At 41.1% G+C, this 20,891-nt stretch overlaps 1 protein-coding gene across 2 annotated transcripts in view; it reads right to left on the reverse strand.

The window, feature by feature from the left end:
- Erich1 (glutamate rich 1) overlaps positions 1-20,891 on the reverse strand; it is a 78,348-nt gene that overhangs the window by 27,298 nt on the left and 30,159 nt on the right. For both annotated transcript variants that reach the window (XM_076852237.1, XM_076852238.1), the window contains exon 3: positions 11,632-11,766. In XM_076852237.1, coding sequence (XP_076708352.1) covers positions 11,632-11,766 — 135 coding nt within the window. The remainder of the gene's footprint in view (positions 1-11,631; positions 11,767-20,891) is intronic.

Genomic DNA, 20,891 nt, shown 5'->3' on the forward strand with positions numbered 1-20,891 from the left:
CTGTCCGTGTGGGGGTGTGACTGACCACTGACCCCGGAGGCCCAATCACTGACCCTGACCTTGGAGTGCGGCCCCCCTTCAACCTTCACTGGATGGAATTATCCCCTGAATTTCTTGCTCCCCAATAAAAGGCTACTCCCTGGTGTGCTCGCTCTCTCTCTCTCCTGCTAGCCCTGAGTAATCCTTGCTGCCCTGCCGGGCGGTTAGAGGAGGGAACCAGAGAGGGGAGCCGTCTCGGACCTAGTCATAGAAAAAGGTAACTGAGTCTGTGTGTTTATTTCGATCTCACTAGCTAACTTTTATGCCAAGAACCTCATTAATGAAACCACTGCACTGGCCGCATGGTGGAGTAACAAATACAAAGAATGATAGTAAAAGAAATCTGAAGTGATAGAAGCAGAGATGATGAGCCTCACCACAGGCCAAATGGCATTGAGCAGGTGGGCTGGGCCTCCCAGGGAGAAGACCCAGGCCAGGAGGCCGTAGAAAGGGCAAGGGGGTCATAGTCAATTCTGCCCCAGTGTCCTGAGACCCACAGAGGTAGGACCCTATTCCTTTCCCCTTACCTGGTCTCAGCTGGACTTGCTACACTTGCTCTGCTACAGGCTGAGCTGACTGGCCATCCTGCCTTCCCTGCTATGGCTGGTAAAAACTGCTGGTAGGAAAGACAGCCAGAACCTGAGAGTGCAATGTATGTTTATCAGGGTTTGGACGTGAGATGTCCCCCCAAAACTCACATGTGAGACAATGCAAGAAGGTTCAGAGAAGAAATGATGGGGTTGTAAGAGTCTTAACCCAGTCAGTGATTTAATCCCCTGCTGGGATTAACTGAGTGTTAACTGAAGTGGTGGGGTGTGGCTGGAGGGGGTGAGAATTGGGGCGTGGCTCTGGAGTATATATTTGTGTCTGGAGAGTGGAGTCTCTCTCTGCTTCTTGATCACCATGGTGTGAGCTGCTTCCCTTCGCCACACACTCTGCAGCCCGGAGAAATGGAGCCAGGCTTCTATGGACTAAGACCTCTGAAACCATAAGCCCTTACATTAATTTTTCTTCCTCTATAGTTGTGCTAGTTGGATCCTTTAGTCACAGCAGCAAAAAAGCTGGCTAAAACAATGTTGTTTTGGGTATACACTAGTATTAAATTATTTAGATATTAGATATATTGTTGAAAGAAAAAAGCCACCCAAAACCATGAAACAGAATGGAAGGAAGGACGTGCTGCCCTGGGGAGGAAGGGCTGATGGGCACAAGGGGAACACAAGATATGCAGGGCTCCCAGTGAAACTGGCCGAGTTCCTTGCAATATTTTCAGAAATAGAATAAAGAATTTAGAAATGGCTTATTCTCGTCTTCCCCAATTCTCCACAGAAGTGTGGATATCCAGAGAGGTATACCAGCCTAAAGGGGGTGGCTGGTATGCCAGAGTGACGAGTGTGTTCCAGCCTGGCTCTATGTCCTGACCGTGGGCATCTGGCAACTCTCTGGGCTTATGGGAAGTACTAACAGGGAGATGCATCTCACAGGCACAGGGAGTAGATACTGGAGGGACTATGGCAACTAGACCAGCCATGCAGGAGGGTAAAAAAGCCTGTGTTCTGCTGTGTTCATCATGAGGGAGAAGAAGTGGCAGCCATCCTTGGTTCAGGCCTCGAGGTAAGCACTAGGTAAGTAACTCAGGGACTGTTTTGCTGCTGTGAAATTACAGATACAGAGACTAGTGACTCAGGATCTTCCGTCTCCCCATACTTTAGAGTTCACAAGGTTCATAAAATCTGTTATAAGAAGAAAGGTGGGCACCATCATGAAACATAGCAATTAATATTGGCCATACAAAAATGTAGTTATTTAAGATAGTAATAACTAACCAATTTATAGACTGGTAACATGGCAATTACTAAAGATAATGAAGCTTTTATGAAGAAAATAAGGAGAATGAGGGGACAGCTGGAGAATTCTAGATTTCAGTAGGCGGGCAAGAGGCACCCTGGTTTCTATAGGGCACATGCTTCATCTGGGCATAGCTAAGGCTCTGTGACACCTGAATGCCACCAGCTGGGATGTGATATTGCCATCAACTGCCTGAGCAGACCACTGCCAGTGGAGACTGTCCAACCCCAGATGCTATGATGCAAGGAAAAGGGGAATTAATTTACTGTAAAGATGTTTTCTAAGTTCACTGAAGAAAATCAACAGATAATGCAATAGAAGGTGCTGAATTTAGGTAAATGATTTTTTTTCTTCCCCCTCCTCCTTTTTTTTTTTTAAGAGAATGTACGTCATGCTCTCCTAAACAATATGTATTTCAGATGGATCAAATGTTTTGTGTGAAATATATAAAAATAAGGCACCACATGAGGATGATTTATATGTTTATTATCACAATTGTTCTTTTTTAAAAAAATATTTTTTTGTAGATGGACACAATACCTTTATTTATTTTTATGTGGTGCTGAGGATTGAACCCAGTGCTTTACACATGCTAGGCGAGTACTCTACAGTGAGCCACCACTGCAGCCCCACACAGCAGTTCTCCCTGTGGCAGAAATGGCCCACATGGGGCATCCCGGGTACTGCCTCAGCAGGGAAGGTGGATGGCCAGTCGGCTGGGCCTCTAGCAGATGTCAGGCACTGCCATTTCAAGTTGGCTCATTCTATAGGGGTGATGATTTTTCTTATTGGTTTATAATAATGTGCTCTATTTTAAGGAAATTAACTTATCTATCATGTAACTTGCAAATATTTCCTGTTTTTGTTCCTTTTTCAACTTTGTTTATAGTGTCCTTGGCCATAAAAAAATTTTAAGTTTCTTCATGGAAAAGCTGTGAGTTTATAGTTGTTAGAACTAGAATCCCCCTGGGACCATTTTCTCACATGAAAATAGAGGGGATGTTCTATCTAAACAATTGGCTAAAATGTGAATTCACATTTTAGGAATATAAATTGGGACTGCTGTTCCAAAGACTCTAACACCTTAAAACTTGGGAACCTACTTCCATTTCTAAGAATTTTCTTCAGGAGCTGATCAGACATATCTGTAAAATATAATGATGCACACATGCCTGTACAAGGGTGTTTATATACAAAGGTGCTAGCGTAGCACTATAGAACCTTATGAAGGTTGATCAATAGAGAAGAGAAAACTAGTTACAAACAAGTTATTCTTAAAATATACTTAATCCTTCTTGAAAAAACGATATATCTCTATATACTGAAAAGTAAAATCCTCCATAATACATTAAAAGCAGTCTATAAGACAGCATATACAACATGGCATGATCCACACGAAGCCTGCATATGTACACCTACTACGCATGGGCGAGACGTTAATAGACGCTGTCTCAAGCCCTGAGGTGATCTCACTTTAGGTATGACCTCTGCAATGCTTGATTCTTCTTTGATTAGCATTTTTGTGGTGAACAAAATATTCTCCATTGTAGGGAAAACAACACCCCCTACCCCTGGCCCCCAAAGGTCAGAGCATATAGAAAAGGAAGAGCCTTCCTTCCTAAAGACTTGCTTGTTTTTTAGTTTAAAACAAAACATTCTGGAGGGGTTCCAGGACCTGTTCTGGCACCATCTGCAGCAGGGCTTGTGCCTTTCCTCACGAGACCACCTCTGCAGCCACTGCTGTGAACAGGTCCTGTGAGCACGCTCACCTCTGGTGGCGCTCAAGCTAGCCGCCCCAACAAACATGCCTCGCAGTTTCTTCCACATGACATTCGTTTGTCAATTAGAGAAAGGAAGGATGTGTCAAATCAGTAAAGGGAAACGAAAGAAATAGCTGATATAAGTATTTACTTTAATTGGGGGAAAAGGATATGAAAGTGGTGGTCCTGACACTGCATTGCAAACCACGTGAACACACTTCAAGTACTGCCAGCTCAGGATACCAATGTTTTCAACAATGCACATGCAAGACATCGGGCTCCACAACTGCCTGAGGGTCCACTGGAGAGCCAGAGTTGAAATCAAAGATCGGAGTCATGACTCTGTTTCTAAGGAGACGGAAGGGGATCGAGGCTTGTTGCTCTCTGTTGCAAAGTTGACTTCTCAGTCTAGCTACTCATACGTGTTAAACAAACATGGGGCAGAGCAAGCAGCACAGAATGAGACATGAAGATATAAATGTAAAAGGCAAATCTGTCATAAAATGAATGTGACACAAGGCTGACTGAACACAGAATGTTCATACTGGGAGACGAGATGAAATAATGAAGGTCCACAGAGCTTAAAATTAGACTTTATTGGCGAAGACAAGAATTCTACAAAGGAAATGTGAAGTTATTTCAGTCACAAAATAAAATGCATCAGTTATTGGAACAATACATAACAGTTTCATACCAACAGAAAACCAGTTTTATGAAATACAGAACTCATGCAGTGGAAATGCAGTATCCAGTTCTGTGTTCAAGACTGCTCTCCTTGGCTCGACTCACTGTGATAGTTCAAGTACAAAAAGACATGCATTCTGACGGTCTTGATGAGGCACGTCAAGATCAGAGTGTGGGAGTAAACATGCTCACCTGTGCTGATGACGTTCCGAGGTGTGTTCACACACAAGTACATGCCTGACCCTTGCCGGGGAAAGAAGATGCAGAGACAGGAGTCACCATGGCTCAGAGCTACACGGGGTCTGAGCGCCTCAAGGCTCGACGTGGTAATGATGAGTATGGAGAGCAAACATGGGGTGACACTGGATAAAGCTGGAGGGGCAAGACACAGGTTCTCAAACTCAAAGGAGATCTTGAGGAGGGAGCTCAAGTCCAGTTCAAGTCCAGGAGGCCACCCTGCCATAACTAAATACGGAAGAAGCACTCTCCACGTAGAATGTGAATTGCTTGATGACGGGAGCTCAAGAGAGTTTACAAAAGACTTTCAAAAGCTTCTCCTCTAGTTTTTAAAGATCTTCTTTCTTCTGTGTCTTGCTTTGTATCAGACACCCACCAAGTGGGACCATGCACAGACTTGGAAACACAGAGATAGGGTGTTCTCCAGAGGGGCTTCATTCAAAAGCAGACACCACCACCTCCACAGGGACTTTCACCTCAAGGTCAGAACTACTTGCTCACCACCCACATCGGGAGACACCCCTAACAACTGCCGCCATGTCTCCTCTGTGTGACAGTTCTATACCTGGTGCCATTCAAACTCTTTCCCTTATTTATTTATTTATTGGTACTGGGGATTGAACCCAGGGTGCTTAAACACCGAGCCACATCCCCGGTCCTTTTTATATTTTATTTAGAGACCGGGTCTTGCTGAGTTGCTCAGGGCCTGGCTAAGTTGCTGAGGCTGGCTATGAATTCACAATCCTGCTGACTTAGCCTTCCCCAGATGCGGGGATTATAGATATGCACCATTAGGCCCAGCTTTCCCTCATCTTATGCTGGCAAAATGTCACTAAGACTAACAGCTCCCACCTTGGAAACCCTTCAAAACAGTTCTGTATTTTCTCTCTCTGTTAATCTTTTCCTCCTGCTCTTCCTCCCTGCTCTGTTCTTAGTTGCTCTCATTATATCAAAGAAGACATTTGGCATTTGTTTTTTAGGGATTGGCTAGCTTCACTTAGCATAATCTGCTCTAGTGCCATCCATTTCCCTGCAAATTCCATGATTTTGTCATTTTTTAGTGCTGTGTAATACTCCATGGTGTACAAATGCCACATCTTTTTTTATCCATTCATCTATTGAAGGGCATCTGGGTTGGTTCCACAGTCTAGCTATTGTGAATTGTGCTGCTATGAACATCGATGAGGCAGTATCCCTGTAGTACGCTCTTTTAAGGTCTTCAGGGAATAGTCTGAGAAGGACAATAGCTGGGTCAAATGGTGGTTCCATTCCCAGCTTTCCCAAGAATCTCCATACTGCTTTCCAAATTGGCCACACCAATTTGCAGTCCCACCAGCAATGTACAAGAGTACCCTTTTCCCCACATCCTCACCAGCATTTGTTGTTGACTTCAGAATGTCTGTATTTTCTCTATCACTTGGTGGGCTTCTCATTTACTTCCCCCAGAATGAGAAGGTCTGGATTACAAATATGGTCCTGCTACCCACTGGACTCACAACGGGGCATGGATTCACACAGCAACAGGACAAATCTATGCCTCCTCCATGTGGAATACACATAGCTTGTCACTCTTCTACAAAGTTTTCTTGATACCTGTGCTCATGAGTCCTCTGTGTGGTCCTGCTTCCACCTACTGGCTGACTTGTGCTTTGAGATCAGCATCCCAGGCTCTGCTCTGCCTTTTTCAGACGGGGCTCCCAGGCTCCCTCCTCCTGTTCCCTCAGGACCACCTCTTCTTTGACAGCTCACCAGCCACTACCGTGATGGCTTGCATACGAACCACCCCAACCAGTACGACCACCTGGAAGGCAAGGTTCCTGTTTGCCATCTTCATATCACCAGGGTCCAACATAAACATCTAAAAGGCACTTAATAAAGAGAACTAGTTATGGAACACTGATGATCATGTGTATCTCCAAAAAGGGAAAGACGTAGCTCAGAAAACTCAATGTCTTCAGGAATTAATCTAAAAGGAATGAGTTACATAATTCAAAGGCAACTATCAGAAAACAGAGGTCAAGGAAAAACAACTGCAAATGAATGAAAACAATGAAAGGCTAAAGGCTGAGCTTCCTGGTAGCTGAAGAATAAAGGGCATCAACAAGAAACACACTCATATCCAATAAGTAGCAGTATACCAGTTCATAAAATCCAAACATTTTTCTGAATTTTTATGTAAATGTTAGTGATTGCACAATGCTCAGTAATAATTTTTTTGTGAGGGGGGGGCATACTGGGGATTGAACTCAGGAGCACTCAACCACTGAGCCATATCCCCAGGCCTATTTTGTATTTTATTTAGACACAGGGTCTCACTGAGTTGCTTAGTGCCTTGCCATTGCTGAGGCTGGCTTTGAACTTGTGATCCTCTTGCCTCAGCCTCCCAAGATGCTGGGATTATAGGCATGCACCACCACTCCAAGCTAAGTAATAAAATTTTAACAGATCATTTTATAATAAGCAAAGAAAAAGAAACAATAAACATTCTATGTCTTTAACTAATCTGCAATAAAAGATGAATACAAAAATGAAACTCCAAGTCAGTTTTTGTTTATGGACAGGTACAGTAACATAAACCAGGTATATGGCTTTCCTATGGTCTGACTTGATACAAAGAACATATTTCCAAAACCTAATGAACTTAATGATTCATGTTTTCTTTGAACTGAACTCTCAAATACTGGAGTTGAACTTTGGATGAAAACTTGACAGCTCACCAATATGCACTTTTCTTGGTGGTTTTCTATTTAGGAATGCTAAGGATAAGAGATATTTTCTTCTTAAGTGATTGGACTTGTATCTTACTCAGCTGCTCAGGAACATGCTTCTGGACAATAGTAAGGATGGGGCACTTTCTAATCAGCAGCTCCTACCTGTCATGTGTATCTACTAGACATCATCTAGAGTCTCCAAATCCTGTAATGTGATTCACCCAGAGATGAATGTGATTCAGTATATTATGAGGACAAACATTACTTATGATTCTAGCCACCCCAGAGGAATTTTAATATAACTGCAATAGATTATATAACTTCATGTAGGGCAGCATCCTATGAATGTTCCAAGACAGCGAGCAAAGCAGTGTTCCTGCCAAATAAATGAGTTAACATGCTAAAGAAGGTTGGTGTACATTTCCCACAGAAAATATGCTAAAAGGAAGGCTTTCTTTTGGTATAATCTGTGGAGAGAATTGTTCTGTCACTAGTAGCCAAGGGTTCACAGGCTCTGGAGAACATGAAACATGAAGAGAAATGGTGCCCTGTGGAAGAGGAAAGAGCTATGGTTCTGCTGCAATTTAAACCACAGCCCAGGTGGGGAGAGTTCTCCGAAAAAACCCTATTTGCATAAAATTATGCATTTTAAGACTGGAATTCAGGTTTAACAACACCACTTCCCTTTCCTACAATTCTGCCCCCCTGCTCCTAACTAATGATAAACTTGAAAGAAATCGGAGTCTGTGAAAGACAGGAGGCAGAGTGGAATGAACTGCTAAAATCTGGGTCTTGTTCTGGCTTCTGAGCACAGTCCTGTCTTCATCACAGATACACACAAGCCCTGGAACAAGTTTGATAGTTAATAAGCAGTAGATTCTGACTTTTCACAAGGCACTGGGCCAGGAACCAGGGAAAATGAGACAAAGGACATAGTAGAGTCCCATGAAGCTCAGGACTGACAGATGCGAATATGGGCCTAGAGCAAATGTTACAATGAGAGGCCCAGACTAGGGGTTCAAAGAAGGCTTCCTGGAAGCAACAGAGGAGTAGCCCCTGAGTGCCATGAGGAATTCAGATGTGACTGTAAAGGCCAGATGGGTGGTAGGGGTGCTAAGGGCAATCAGTGTGAGCTGCCCATGGACTGGTACTTACAGAACAGGTCTGAGCAAAGCCCTGAGCACAGTAAAATGTGGAGGAAACTGGCGGGGGCCAGAAATGGTAGCAGCAAAGGCAAACATGAGCCAGGTCTTATCTTTCAGTCTTTAGGAAGTTACCATCCAGGTGATTAGTTGATTCTGGAAATTCCAAATAAAATTAACGACTGGAAGTACTTCTTTGAAAAGTAGGGACACTCTGACATTTTCTTTTCCAGCTTTAGTCCTCATGTTCTCTTTGCTTGAAATTGCAACTGAAGAAATTCAGAACCTCTTCTTTCTCTCCTCTTTGATGTCTCTATGTCTTATTCCTGTATGATCCTTGGAGGTGGTCAGAAAGAGGTGTATACCCTGGGCCCTGACTTTTCTCTGCTGCAGGCTCCTAGCCAGCTCCGCCAAGGCTCCAGGAAGGCAGCAGGCCTTCCTTGGCATCACCGCCACCAGCCTGATGCAGTACAGTGCACAACTCTGGATATTCTTTCATTATGGAGGACATAGGTAAAGTACGTAAACACTGCTGATTCATACCTTTCCTCCAACCTTATCTATTCTAGTGTTCTTAAATGGTCTATTTCATGGGGATTACAGTAAAAAAAAAATATGAAAATAAATAGACAGTAAAAAAAAAGGGAAATAAAAATATTTGGAGATAAGCTATAAGCATTCAAAATATCAACTTCCCAGCCCAACTTTGATTAATAAGTGGTTTAAAACTGTTCGGAAAAACTGGGTTAATGGTTTCAGTTCATGCTAAGTTATTAAATTAACTAATAGGACCTCTTGTAGGAGCTATCCCCTAGAGCAGACGGCAACCATCCATGCTCCAAAAGGCCTTCTGAGGACAGTGCCAGATGGTGAGGGCAAACACAAAGTTGGGATCAGGTCAGGGAGGTTCAGAGGCCCCATCTGAGGAAACAACTGACAGGTGTGGGCCTGCTGCCCAGCCCTCATGCCCTTGCCCACCCACTCCACGGCAGTGATCATGATTCACCATTTCCTTCTAAAAACAGAAAGCCTGTATTTACAGCTCCCAGGGACCAGAAAGCAAAGGAGAAAATGAATTAAGAGAATTATTTTGCCCAACAACTTCTAAAAATGTTACTTGTAACAATGTATTCAAACTTTCAATAATGTTACCATTAAATGTGCCTGGGTGCCATAGCTATTTAAATACAACGAATCCTAATTGCTCAATTCTCCTGTGTTTTTTTTTTTTTAATTTTGTAGTTGTAGATGGACAGAATGCCTTTATTTTATTAGTTTATTTTTATGTAGTGCTGAGGATCAAGCCCAGTGCCTCACACATGCTAGGCAAACACTCTACCACTGAGCTACAGACCCAGCTCCTCTCCTCTGTTCTTTGTAGGGCAATTAGGTTTGTTCTCACCAGCCCATAACTGTTCCCAGAAACCTGTCTGGAGGAGGTGGCAACAAGCTACATAGGCCATGGGAAGAAAGTAATTACTTGAGGGACTAGGACCCTTGATCACGATGAAACAGTTTATTAAGAGAAATATCTGTCTATGTAGCACTAACATCTTTCCATTTTCCAGAAGTTTGTCCTAGCTTAGTACCACCAAACAGCTTGGGAGGTGCTGTTAGCTTACAGCAAAGAGAGGCTTTCTCAACCAGAATCCCTGGGGCCTCTCGAAAACAGGCTGCCTGCAGGGACATCAGCAGCACAGCTACCTTACATTGTTACAGAGCACAAGTGAGGGCCAACTATATACAACAGCATATGAGTAAATCAACTGCATACAACAAGGGCAAGGCTGAGAGTCAATTGCATTTACAGTGTATGAAAACCAAGTATATATGAAAGCAGGTGATTGAATGAGAGTTAAATGTATGTGGTAGCAAATAAGTGAGAGCTAAATATACACCACAGCACAAAAAAAGAGAGCCAACTGTTTACAATGGCACAAGGATGAGAGCCAACTGTGTACAATAGCACATGAGAGCTAACAATATTCAACAGCAGATGAGCCAACTGCACATATTGCCAGGTAAATGAACTAACTGAATACAAAGACATGAGTGAAATAATTGCCAACAAAAATGTGTGAATAAGAACCAACTGCATATAATAGCATGTGAATGAACCAAACATATTTTCTTGTTCAACACATTAAGTACATAATGAATTTACTCACCAGAGTAATTTATATCCATAAGAACACAGTTAAACTTTCTAGTTAAAGAATTTATCTTATAATTGTATTTCAAAGATTTTCAACAAAGCTTGAAATAAATGAATACACAATGCCTTAGTTATCCCACTTTTGATTTTATGGTCTCTGACCCTTTAATTAGGAAGGCAGAAAGATCTGTATTAGAAAACTATATTTATTTCCTTCCTTCCCACCTTCCTTCCTTTCTTTTGAGTACCAGGGATTGAACTCACGGACATTCAGCCACTGAGCTACATCCTCAGCCCTATTTTATATTTTATTTAGAGAAAGGGTCTCACTGAGTTTGAACGCATGATTCTCCTGTCTCAGCCTCCCGAGCTGCTGGGATTCCAGATGTGCACTACCACAGCTTACATTTTCTTAATATTCAAATTAATTAAGGTTTATAGTGTAGACTTTCTTAGTTTATACTTGCTAAAGTCATCTAGGGAAATTAGATGTATATTTTTCCAAAGAGATACAAAATAATTTCATTCCTTGATAATAAAATTTTCAAAAGCTTGGAAAATTAAGAAAAAAGTTCTATTAATAAAGATAAGTACTATTAATATTTTGATGTATTTATTCCAGACTTCTAAGTTCCCCCACTAAGTATTTTTTCCTATTATTACAAGTTCTTTTATAATCATTTTTTTTAATATACCAGGGATTGGTATATTACCAGGTATATACCAGGGATGCTTAACCACTGAGCACATCCCCAGCCCTTTTTAATGATATTTTATTTTGAGACAAGGTCTCGCTAAGTTGCTGAGGCTGGCTCTGAAATTGTGATCCTCCTGCCTCAGTCTCCAGAGCCACTGGGATTAAAGGTGTGCCACCCTGCCTGGCCTATTATCATTTTAATAGTTGTAAAATATGTATCTGTATACTATGTGGTTGTTACACAATGATATGGTTATCCATATTCCTCTAATTATAAATTTAGATAATTAATTTGTGATACTAGAAAATAAAGATTTGTCTGCAAAAATTTCCCCTTTCTTCCCACACAACATTTTACCTTCTGCCTCTGTACCACTGGAGGCACTCTCAGAATCTGTGTGGCTGCTGGGCTCTGGCAAACAGGGAACATAACCCTCAGGAGGCAAACTTACAGTATAGAGCCGCTGTTCAGGTTGGATCTTAATGTCACCATCTGTAAAGAAAAAAGGGAAATGATGTGCACTGGTAAATATTACATAATGTAACCACACATTTATTTGTCCTGACTACATGAGAATTGTTTTTCCAAAAAAATTCAATGAAGATAAAATAACAAATAGCTCAATAAAATCTAACCACTGACATAAATACCACTTTTAATAAACCAAGAATTTCACCAGAAAAGTGAGTCAGTTATATATCTAGCCAGGAGAAAGGAACTTCTATGATTATTTAAGTGCACATTAAGTTACTTATAAACTTCTGAGTTTTCATAAGATAAAAAATAAAACTATCTCATGAATATGAAACAGAAAATATAATAGTCCACAAAACATACCATTTATTATCATGTCATGAAACTTTCAACATTTTGGTGCAGTTTTTCCAAACCTTTTCTCCATATGTATTAATAATGCATATATACTGGGTGTACATACCCACAAACAGTCATAGACAAGCATGCACAGACATGTATGTGCACTCACACAGGATATATGCAGACACAGACACACACGGATGCATACAGATATATATAGACATCCAGACACATCAATGCCCCCTAAAGATATACACACTTGCATAAATATATAAACATAGAAACATATGCAGACACATAGGCACATAATATATACCTTCATGGGATCATGCCACATGTATTATACATTTTTATAGATTATAGTTTAACTGTTCTCTTAAACTCTGCACATGGAGGCAGACTAGGTCTGTCATGCATGGTTGCTATGACCACCCCTACTGCATACTCTTCTGCACACCTGGCCACTTAGTTCCTTCATATAAATCCCTACAGATGGAATTATTGATTTGAAGGGTATTAGCCTTTTGCTGACTTTCTATATGTACCATCTAGGAAGGAAACTAACTATAAGAGGGCTGCTTTCTTTCACACTCTTTAATATTGGGTAGTATAAATCTTCTTAATGCTCACATTTTCATTTAAAAATATGGCAAAGTGACTTTCTTATGTTTGGCAAACATGCATGAATATCCCAATTAGAGTTTCACAGATGAACATTTTATTTTAAAACAAACAATAACAAAGATGAAGCAAAATCACTGAGATATATAATAGAATATATGGTTTCAAGATATTTAATATAAAATATTAAAAGTAAAAACTTTGAAACATTTTCAAATACCTCTGCTATCAATGTATTTCATTCTCTTAAAGTTAATATGCCAGAAATATAGTTAATTTGATTCACCACAGTTGATTAACTACTATGTCATTCTCTGCTAGAATCAAGGGCAGATGGAGACATGCTTCTGAGTATACTATCTCTATCGGGTACCATCAACATTTGATCATTTTTTACAGAATATTTTTGGAAGCTTTTAATCATCTAAATCTTTCTTAATAAGAAAGTTAAATAGAACTTAGAAATGTCATTGTTCACTTAATTATTAGGATGAATATGAGAGGTATCATGGAAGTGAAGCATGAGATGATTCATGCAATGGAAAATTACAATGAATCTAAGAAAAAGTTTTTGAAATACATCATGGTAGGCAGACAGAGTCTTCTGGGAAGCCACATGCTGACTTTACAAGCTAGGCTTTTGAGCTGAAAATGACAACACTGTCATCATCAGAGGTGTCTAGGAGAGGTAGGCAACTGTTACCCAAGGTCTTGGTCTGCTTTTCTGTAAGTAAATGTGATCAGGTAATCTATAGTAACATCTATTTCTATTTCTATATTCTTTCCAGGGAAAAATGATTTGTTGTGATGACATTCACCCTTCCAAATGTTAGCCATTACACTCCATACTCAGTTACACACAAGGAAGAGATGGGTCACACTTTGTGGAACAGCCAACAGCCATTTGAGTCTCTAACCCACCATCTTCACCAGATATGTGGACATTCAACATCTGAGCTCAGCTTTTGGGGATTGCTAGTCGTCCAGGGGAGTGCTAGAGACATGGAGAGGGCAAGAGGGATGCACTCTCTGCTTGAGGAAAGTCAGCAGTGCATATCCCTAAGAAAATGCACAAGAGGCTGGAAGTCCCTAAGTGTGAGAAGGGACACACTTTGAGCAGCTCTGTTGGTTTTCTATGGTACTGCCACTTGGCTTGATTTAATCCCACGACTCACTTGGAACCACAACCCACTGATTCCACCTCTTCCACTATCCCCAACCCCCACCCCTCTTTCCAGCTGTGATTTGGTAGAAACCCTCCTCTGCTTATGTCTACAGAGCAGAGTCCCTTTCTCTCTCTGTCCACCTGGCCAATACCAGTGCTGAATACCACAGAACCCTCACTTCCTCTCTCACTTCTGAGAGCTTACACTGTCACCTAAGTTCAGGACCAGGCATCTTTATGTCCTTGGTGCCACATGAAAACCATCTTGCTATCTTCTCTATAATGGCCCTTACTCTTGACTCACTGTGAAAATTAACAAAATGAGAGGGTTGGGGTTGCATCTCAGTGGTACAGTGCTTGCCTAGCACATATGAGGCAATGGGTTTGATGCTCAGCACCACATAAAAAATAAATAAAATAAAATAAATAAAATAAAAAATAAATAAATAAAATAAAGGTATTGTGTCCGCCTACCAAATAAATAAAATTAGGAGAGTTACACAGATGTCTGCCCACCACAGTAGCTGCCACAAGAACTTTTCATCAGACACAGTGACTTCCAACTTGCCCTAGGCAAGGTCATCTCATCTCCCCAGATAGCACTCTAGTAACTCCTCACCAATTGGCCATTCTTCTCCAAATTCCATAAGGCCACAAATTCTTCTTAGTCACAGTGGTTTCCAAGTTTTACAAAAATAAGTTCTTCTTTAGTATGGTCAAGAGTCAGTTACATTATCAGGACTTTCACCAGTTTCTGACCTCTCTTCTTTTCCCTATCATCCCTGCCTCCTAATCTAGGTTCACTTTGTTTTTGCTAACACACACTGGATTGTTTTCTTGGTTAGGGTCTGTGGGTGGTAAAATCTCTGGTTTGCAGATATGATAATATCTTTCCCTTGGTCTCTATGTAAGATTTTATTCCTGACATTTACTTGATAGACAGAACAAGAGTACAGCTCAAGACTACACACATGCCTGATGAGTCTCCTTGCCACGTCCGCTCCGGGCTGACTCCCTCCCAGGAGGAATCAAACACTACTATGTGTTGTGGATTCTTGTAGCTATCAGAATTAATCCAAACAAATAAATCAACACATAACATTCCTTTTCCCTTCCTTTTTTTCCCCCAGAGACAAACTCTCTCACTGCCTCATACACCTTCCTACTCATTTCTGTAAGTCAAGAAGGGGCTCAGATCTCTTTTGTTGACTGCATATGCTTCCAGAGGACAAATGTGCCGAAAAGCATTTCACCATCCTTTCACCATTGGAAATTTAGACTTTCCAAATCCCTCTTTATTCTGAACACCACCATAATGAATAACCCTGAGCATGGCAATTCTGCATATGTGTTACTCTGCAGGAAAACTGGCTGGAAGTAAAACTGCTAGATCCCAGGTGTGTGCATTTGGAGCTAACGATGTCCATGGTGTATGTTCAGGCTTCAGACAGTCAGGTCTGCTCACCTGCCTGCTCCTGACCCAGGGCATGAACGAATGTTTGATCTATGACAACAGGGACAGATAGAAATGGGATTCCAACACACTCTTGATTTGTTTCTATTATAATCAGAGGTAGAGTATCTCTTTTTTCAGGGCTGAGAAATTTGTATATCTGTCTGTGAATTGCCTCTGATGCTGCTTTGCCCAGAGTTCTTCTGAACTTGTAGTCATTTTCTTATTAACAAGTGAGCTTTTCATACATTAAGGAAATGAACTCTTTGTCAGTACTAATATTCAAATATTTTCCTAGTTCATTGTTTTCTGCCTTCATGGTCTTTTGGCAATGCAAAATTTTGCATTTAAAATAGTATAATTAGAGCTGGAGATATAGCTCAGTTGGTAGAGTGCTTGCCTTGTATGCACAGAGCTCTGAGTTCAAGCCCCAGCATCGCCCCCACGACACACAGAGTATTAACAATCTTTCCTTTTATGCCTTTAGGTTGTACATGAAACTCTACAGGGAAAAAAATCCTCTATTAGTTTCTTCCAGCACCTTTATGGTTTCCTATTCAAACTTAAGATTCTGGATCCTTGTGGAGTGTTGCTGCAGGAGTTTCAGATAGTGAGGTTCAATTCATTTTTTTCTCACATAGCTATGCAGGGGCCCCCAACAAAATCGTAAAGTAATCCACGACCCACTAATTCCCAAGTCCCATTGTGCTCTGTAGACTAGAGAGTCCAGCAGCATAGAAATGTCCAGCCTGATAGAAATGCTCTATACCTGAGTGTCCAATTACTCCAGGACCAGGAAGTTTTTGAAACACTGTCAGTTTAACAGGAAACATAAGTTTTAATCTTCAATTTTCAAATTAAATAGCTAAATGTGGGCACAGGTTGTTGTCAATAATTAACCATCCTGAGCAAAGGGAAGACCTAGTAGCCTTGTCACCTAACTGTCGGTCAGAGTCTCACTGTCTCCTGACCCAGACGATAAAGTCACCTCACTGTGGGTAAGGGTTTTACTATCCCTTGACTTGAGTGGTCAGTCTTGCTCAACCTCTTGCTCCATCTGCCCACACTGCACTTCCTTCATTTGATACAGTACACCACACTCTGACAATAAGCCTGTGCAAGCTAGTGCCTCTGTCAAGAACAGCCTGAGGACTAGGTCTCCTTAGGTTCTGCACCTTGATGTTCTTCATTGTGTGTTTCATTCAAAACGTGCCTCTGACTGCCTCCTGCACTATGCCATCTCTTTATAAGTTCCTATTAGATACTCTGGAAACATTTGCAGCCAACCATGTGCTGTGCATGGCTTTACTGTATTTTTTCATATTTTGCAGTTATTCACAGATTTTATCATGTAGTGAGTTTGATCTTGGCAGGATATATCCATTGCTATTCTACAATCAGCAATCATCATCCAATATTTTACTAAATGAATCATTGTCCAATTGGTTATTCTCAGTGTTGCTTCTGTAATACTGTGATGGATCTGAGGGGCCCTGATCCCTAGGAATCCATTGCTCTAATCAACTCATCAAGATTTATAAATCCATAACCTGCAGCAGCATTTTGGCAAGGCAAAAACCTTCCCTGTGTACAAGATGAGTCCAAGCTATAATGTCACAGCTGGGTTAGGGCAGGTTTAATCCCAACTAGCCTGGTAGTGTGAGACGCAGCTTCTCCATTTCTGGAATAATCATCTCTCCCATAAATGACAGCTATAAGATTGGATGATGTGTTTTATGCCTGGCATGTGGCCCAGCATCAAGGACAGCAACCACAGAGGGTGTTGATAAGGAAGGAGCAGCAGCAGCACTGGTGAGAGGGACACCGGGCTCTGACCGCTCGTGGGGCTACAGCCAGTTCAGAAGGTACCACACATGAGTGCTACGTTCCCTAGGCTTTCCCCAGGCCTATGACAAGCTCAGGTGTAGTCCACTGAACACACTCAGGAAGGCACAGCTTCTCTAAGAGGGATACTAGGGATGTCATAAAGACTATGATAGGCAAGACCTCCATCCCACAGAAATAACTTCCTGAAGGGACAGAGAAGAGACAAACAGGCATATATTGTGTCACAGAAAGCTAGGTGACCTGAACTAATCTTAACAGTGGGAGAGGGACACCAATCCTAGGGGACAGACTCATTGTGCAAAGGTATCAGAGTTTCCTGAAGTGATTCTGACTACACCCAATTCTGGTCAGAATCCCTAAAGGCTGAGTAGTAGGCTCTTGGGCATGTGTGTCTGTAGGAAAATGAAGCTCTTACAGTCCACATACCCTGCAGTTACTTCTCCACTCAAATTGTCCTTAACATTGAGGCTCATTGAACTAATTCATTGCTTTAAGGAGCTTGTAACATTCTATTAAATGAACATACCACACTTTGTTTCTCCACTTTTTAGTGATGGTCACAGGGATTAGCAGGGATTTTTCAAACCCATTTTAACAAAAGCAGTTGGGTGTTTTCCAGTTTTAGTATCTTAAAAGACAACAATAACAATAATAAACATTGAAAATGTTACAGTAAGCATGGTAATCAACCAAGGAAAAGAATAAAAGTATCCCATAGTTCCATCAATAAGTTAGCAACTATTAGAAATCTACATAATTTTTTCCTATATTCAATATTTTAAACTAAAGTTCACGTGACTGTAATACATTTTTCCCATATTAAGGACACTGGCAATATCTACACACATCTTTAACATCTGACTTTAATGGGTGAAAAGCGTTTCATCTTATGAATACAGCACATTTCATTCAACCACCTTCAACTATTAGGTATGTAGATTTCCAATTTTCAGCTCAAATAAAAGTAACATAGCACAAGGTGGAGGTTTAGGCAGGAATATCACAAGTTTGAGGTCAGCATTGCCAACTTAGGCCCCCTCTCAAAAATAAAAAATAAAAAGGACTAGGGATACAGCTCAGTGGTAGAGTACCCCTGGGTTTGGTCCCCAGTAACAACAACAAGAGACAATTCTGCCTCCTGGAGAATTAAGAAAATTGGCACACGCTGCGAATCACAAGGACTGTGATTGCCCAAAGCCTCCTATAAATCTGCACACCCAGAGGCAACACTTTCTGACATCTACCTATTCTGGTTCCTTGTGGTGCCAGTTGTGTCTCCTATGTTCCTTGCTAATCCAGATGAAAACCATCATCATCCCACACCTGAGAGTTGAGTGATTTTAATGGAAACTTGAGAGTTGGGAAGGGAATCATATAGCAGCCTGCCCCATCTTTGCCATTTGGTCTCCTGACCCCTCTTCCTGCATCTCCTCTCATCCCTATGGAAGTCTGGGTCTGCCAAGATACATGCCCCCAGCAATTCGAACAGTCAGACCTGAGAGGTAGGTAAAATATGGCAGTCAGTAACACAGGGTTTTCTGTGAGAAGGGGTCAGATTTGGGATATGCTGATGGCAGCAGATGCTGAGAGACAGGGGGTGGGGGGGACTGCTGGTTTGGGCTTGAGCAAGTGGAAAAGGACACCACTTCCCTGAAATGGGAAGGTGGGAAAGCAGGCTTTGTATCCTGCTTTACAAAGTTTTCCAGCACAAAAACCCCTGAGTTTGCAGACAGCTTGGAGAGTTTAGTTTAGGAGCCATAAGATACACAAACATAGGAGGCATAAAAGCCCTTTAAATTCCCTAGTAAGATGGCATGGTTGAGAGAAGAAATTTGAGGAGTGAGTTGTGGGGTACTCCAACATTTGGAGGTTGTGGATACAAGTTATCTTAACATGTGGAGGGGAATTATTGAGTCAAAGATATAGACTTTAATATTTTAATAATGCTATAAAACTACCCTCCAGCAAGGCTGTACTAAGTGGCATTTCTACCATTAGTTTCTAAGATATTCATTTTTTCTGAGTTCTCAATGACAAGGTGTACATATGTACTTATAAAAAACTCTGTCAATTTGTGAGGCAAAAGTAGCATGAGGGCTCATTAGCTCCACGTTTTTAATTATGCAGAGGTTCTGTCAGGAGTCATCCTACAGAGGGAGCCACAAGTTCCAAGCATAATATGCCTGTATTAGTTCTAAAGTTTAGATTAGACACTGCACATTTAATCGCACTCTACAATTATCTTAATATGAAATATTTTAAGTTAATTATTCTCAGAGGGAAAATGGCAAACAGTATTTCCTATCAGTGTGGGATAAGTGGAGATGCTACTGTAGGAAATTCAGTCCCATGAATGGCACCAGAGAAGTAGGCCCAAACCACATGTCCTAGCAACACTTTTTCTTTCTTGGTTTCCTTATATTTCAAGTACTTAGATCTACAGAAATATGTGGCCACAGAACACCACAGATTATTCTACAGAGGTAAAATTGAGGTACAATTCCCCCAAAGCCTGTGCCAAGAATGCATGATGGGATGTCTCCAGCAAGAACAAGAACACAGAACCTCTCACAACAGTCAGGCACTTGCTTCAGAGTGCACTGTCTCAGTGACCCTCTCCACCGTTTTATGGAATTCCTCAAGATAGGCTTTCAGTGGAGAAGAGAATTGCTTTCATTGTCCTTCTGATTTTCATTAGATTTAATTTAATGAATGCTGGTGTCCAACTTCTCAGCACACGCACACACATGCACATATGCAAATACACACATCCATGCAAGTGTACATGTGCACATACACAACCCACAATCTCATGATTGATTTTCACTTACTCAGCTTCCACACTACAATTTCATTACAGCTATTTTATGTGCTCCAAAGTAATCTATGACAAAACAAAGCTTTTTACTAAAGCTTCGCTGCCTTGTAATTGTTAATTGAAAGTACTTAGCCCTGGAATAATATCTGCCATATAATATGGATTTCTGAGCCACTATTGCTGAAACAGTGAACAATTAATGTGGAATGACTAATATGGCAAATAGTGCCATATCCAGAATTTTATCATCTCACAAAACATTCCCACTTTAGTTTTAGTTTCAAACTGTATCTACCAGCTTTGTCACATAGTGCCAGCACACACAGCTGCAGAACCAAACCACTTCAAAGACACTTCCCTCTTCATACTATTATTTCCTAGAAAGCACATATATCCAAACACTCAAAGTTCAAGATACCTATTCTTTTTTTTTTTAGAGAGAGAGAGAGAGAGAGAGAGAGAGAGAGAGAGAAGAGAGAAGAGAGAGAGAATTTTAATATTTATTTTTTAGTTTTCGGTGGACACATCTTTATTTGTATGTGGTGCTAAGGATCGAACCCGGGCCGCACACACGCCAGGCGAGGGCGCTACCTCTTGAGCCACATCCCCAGCCCAAGATGCCTATTCTTTTTTTTTTTTTAATTTTTAAATTTTTATTGATTCTTTTTTGTTATACATGACAGTAGAATGCATGCATTTTGATATAATTATACAAGCATGAAATATATCTTATTCTAATTAGGACCCCAGTTTTGTGGCTATACATGATGGTGAGATTCACTATGGTGTAGTCATAAGATTGCATGTCTTTCTTTTTTCCTATCTCCCCTCTATCCTCTTTATTCCCCTTTGTCTAATCCACTGAACTTCTATTCTTCCCTGACCTCCCTTCCCTG

This window comes from Callospermophilus lateralis, chromosome 4 (genome assembly GCF_048772815.1).
Source record: "Callospermophilus lateralis isolate mCalLat2 chromosome 4, mCalLat2.hap1, whole genome shotgun sequence".
NCBI lineage: Eukaryota > Metazoa > Chordata > Mammalia > Rodentia > Sciuridae > Callospermophilus > Callospermophilus lateralis.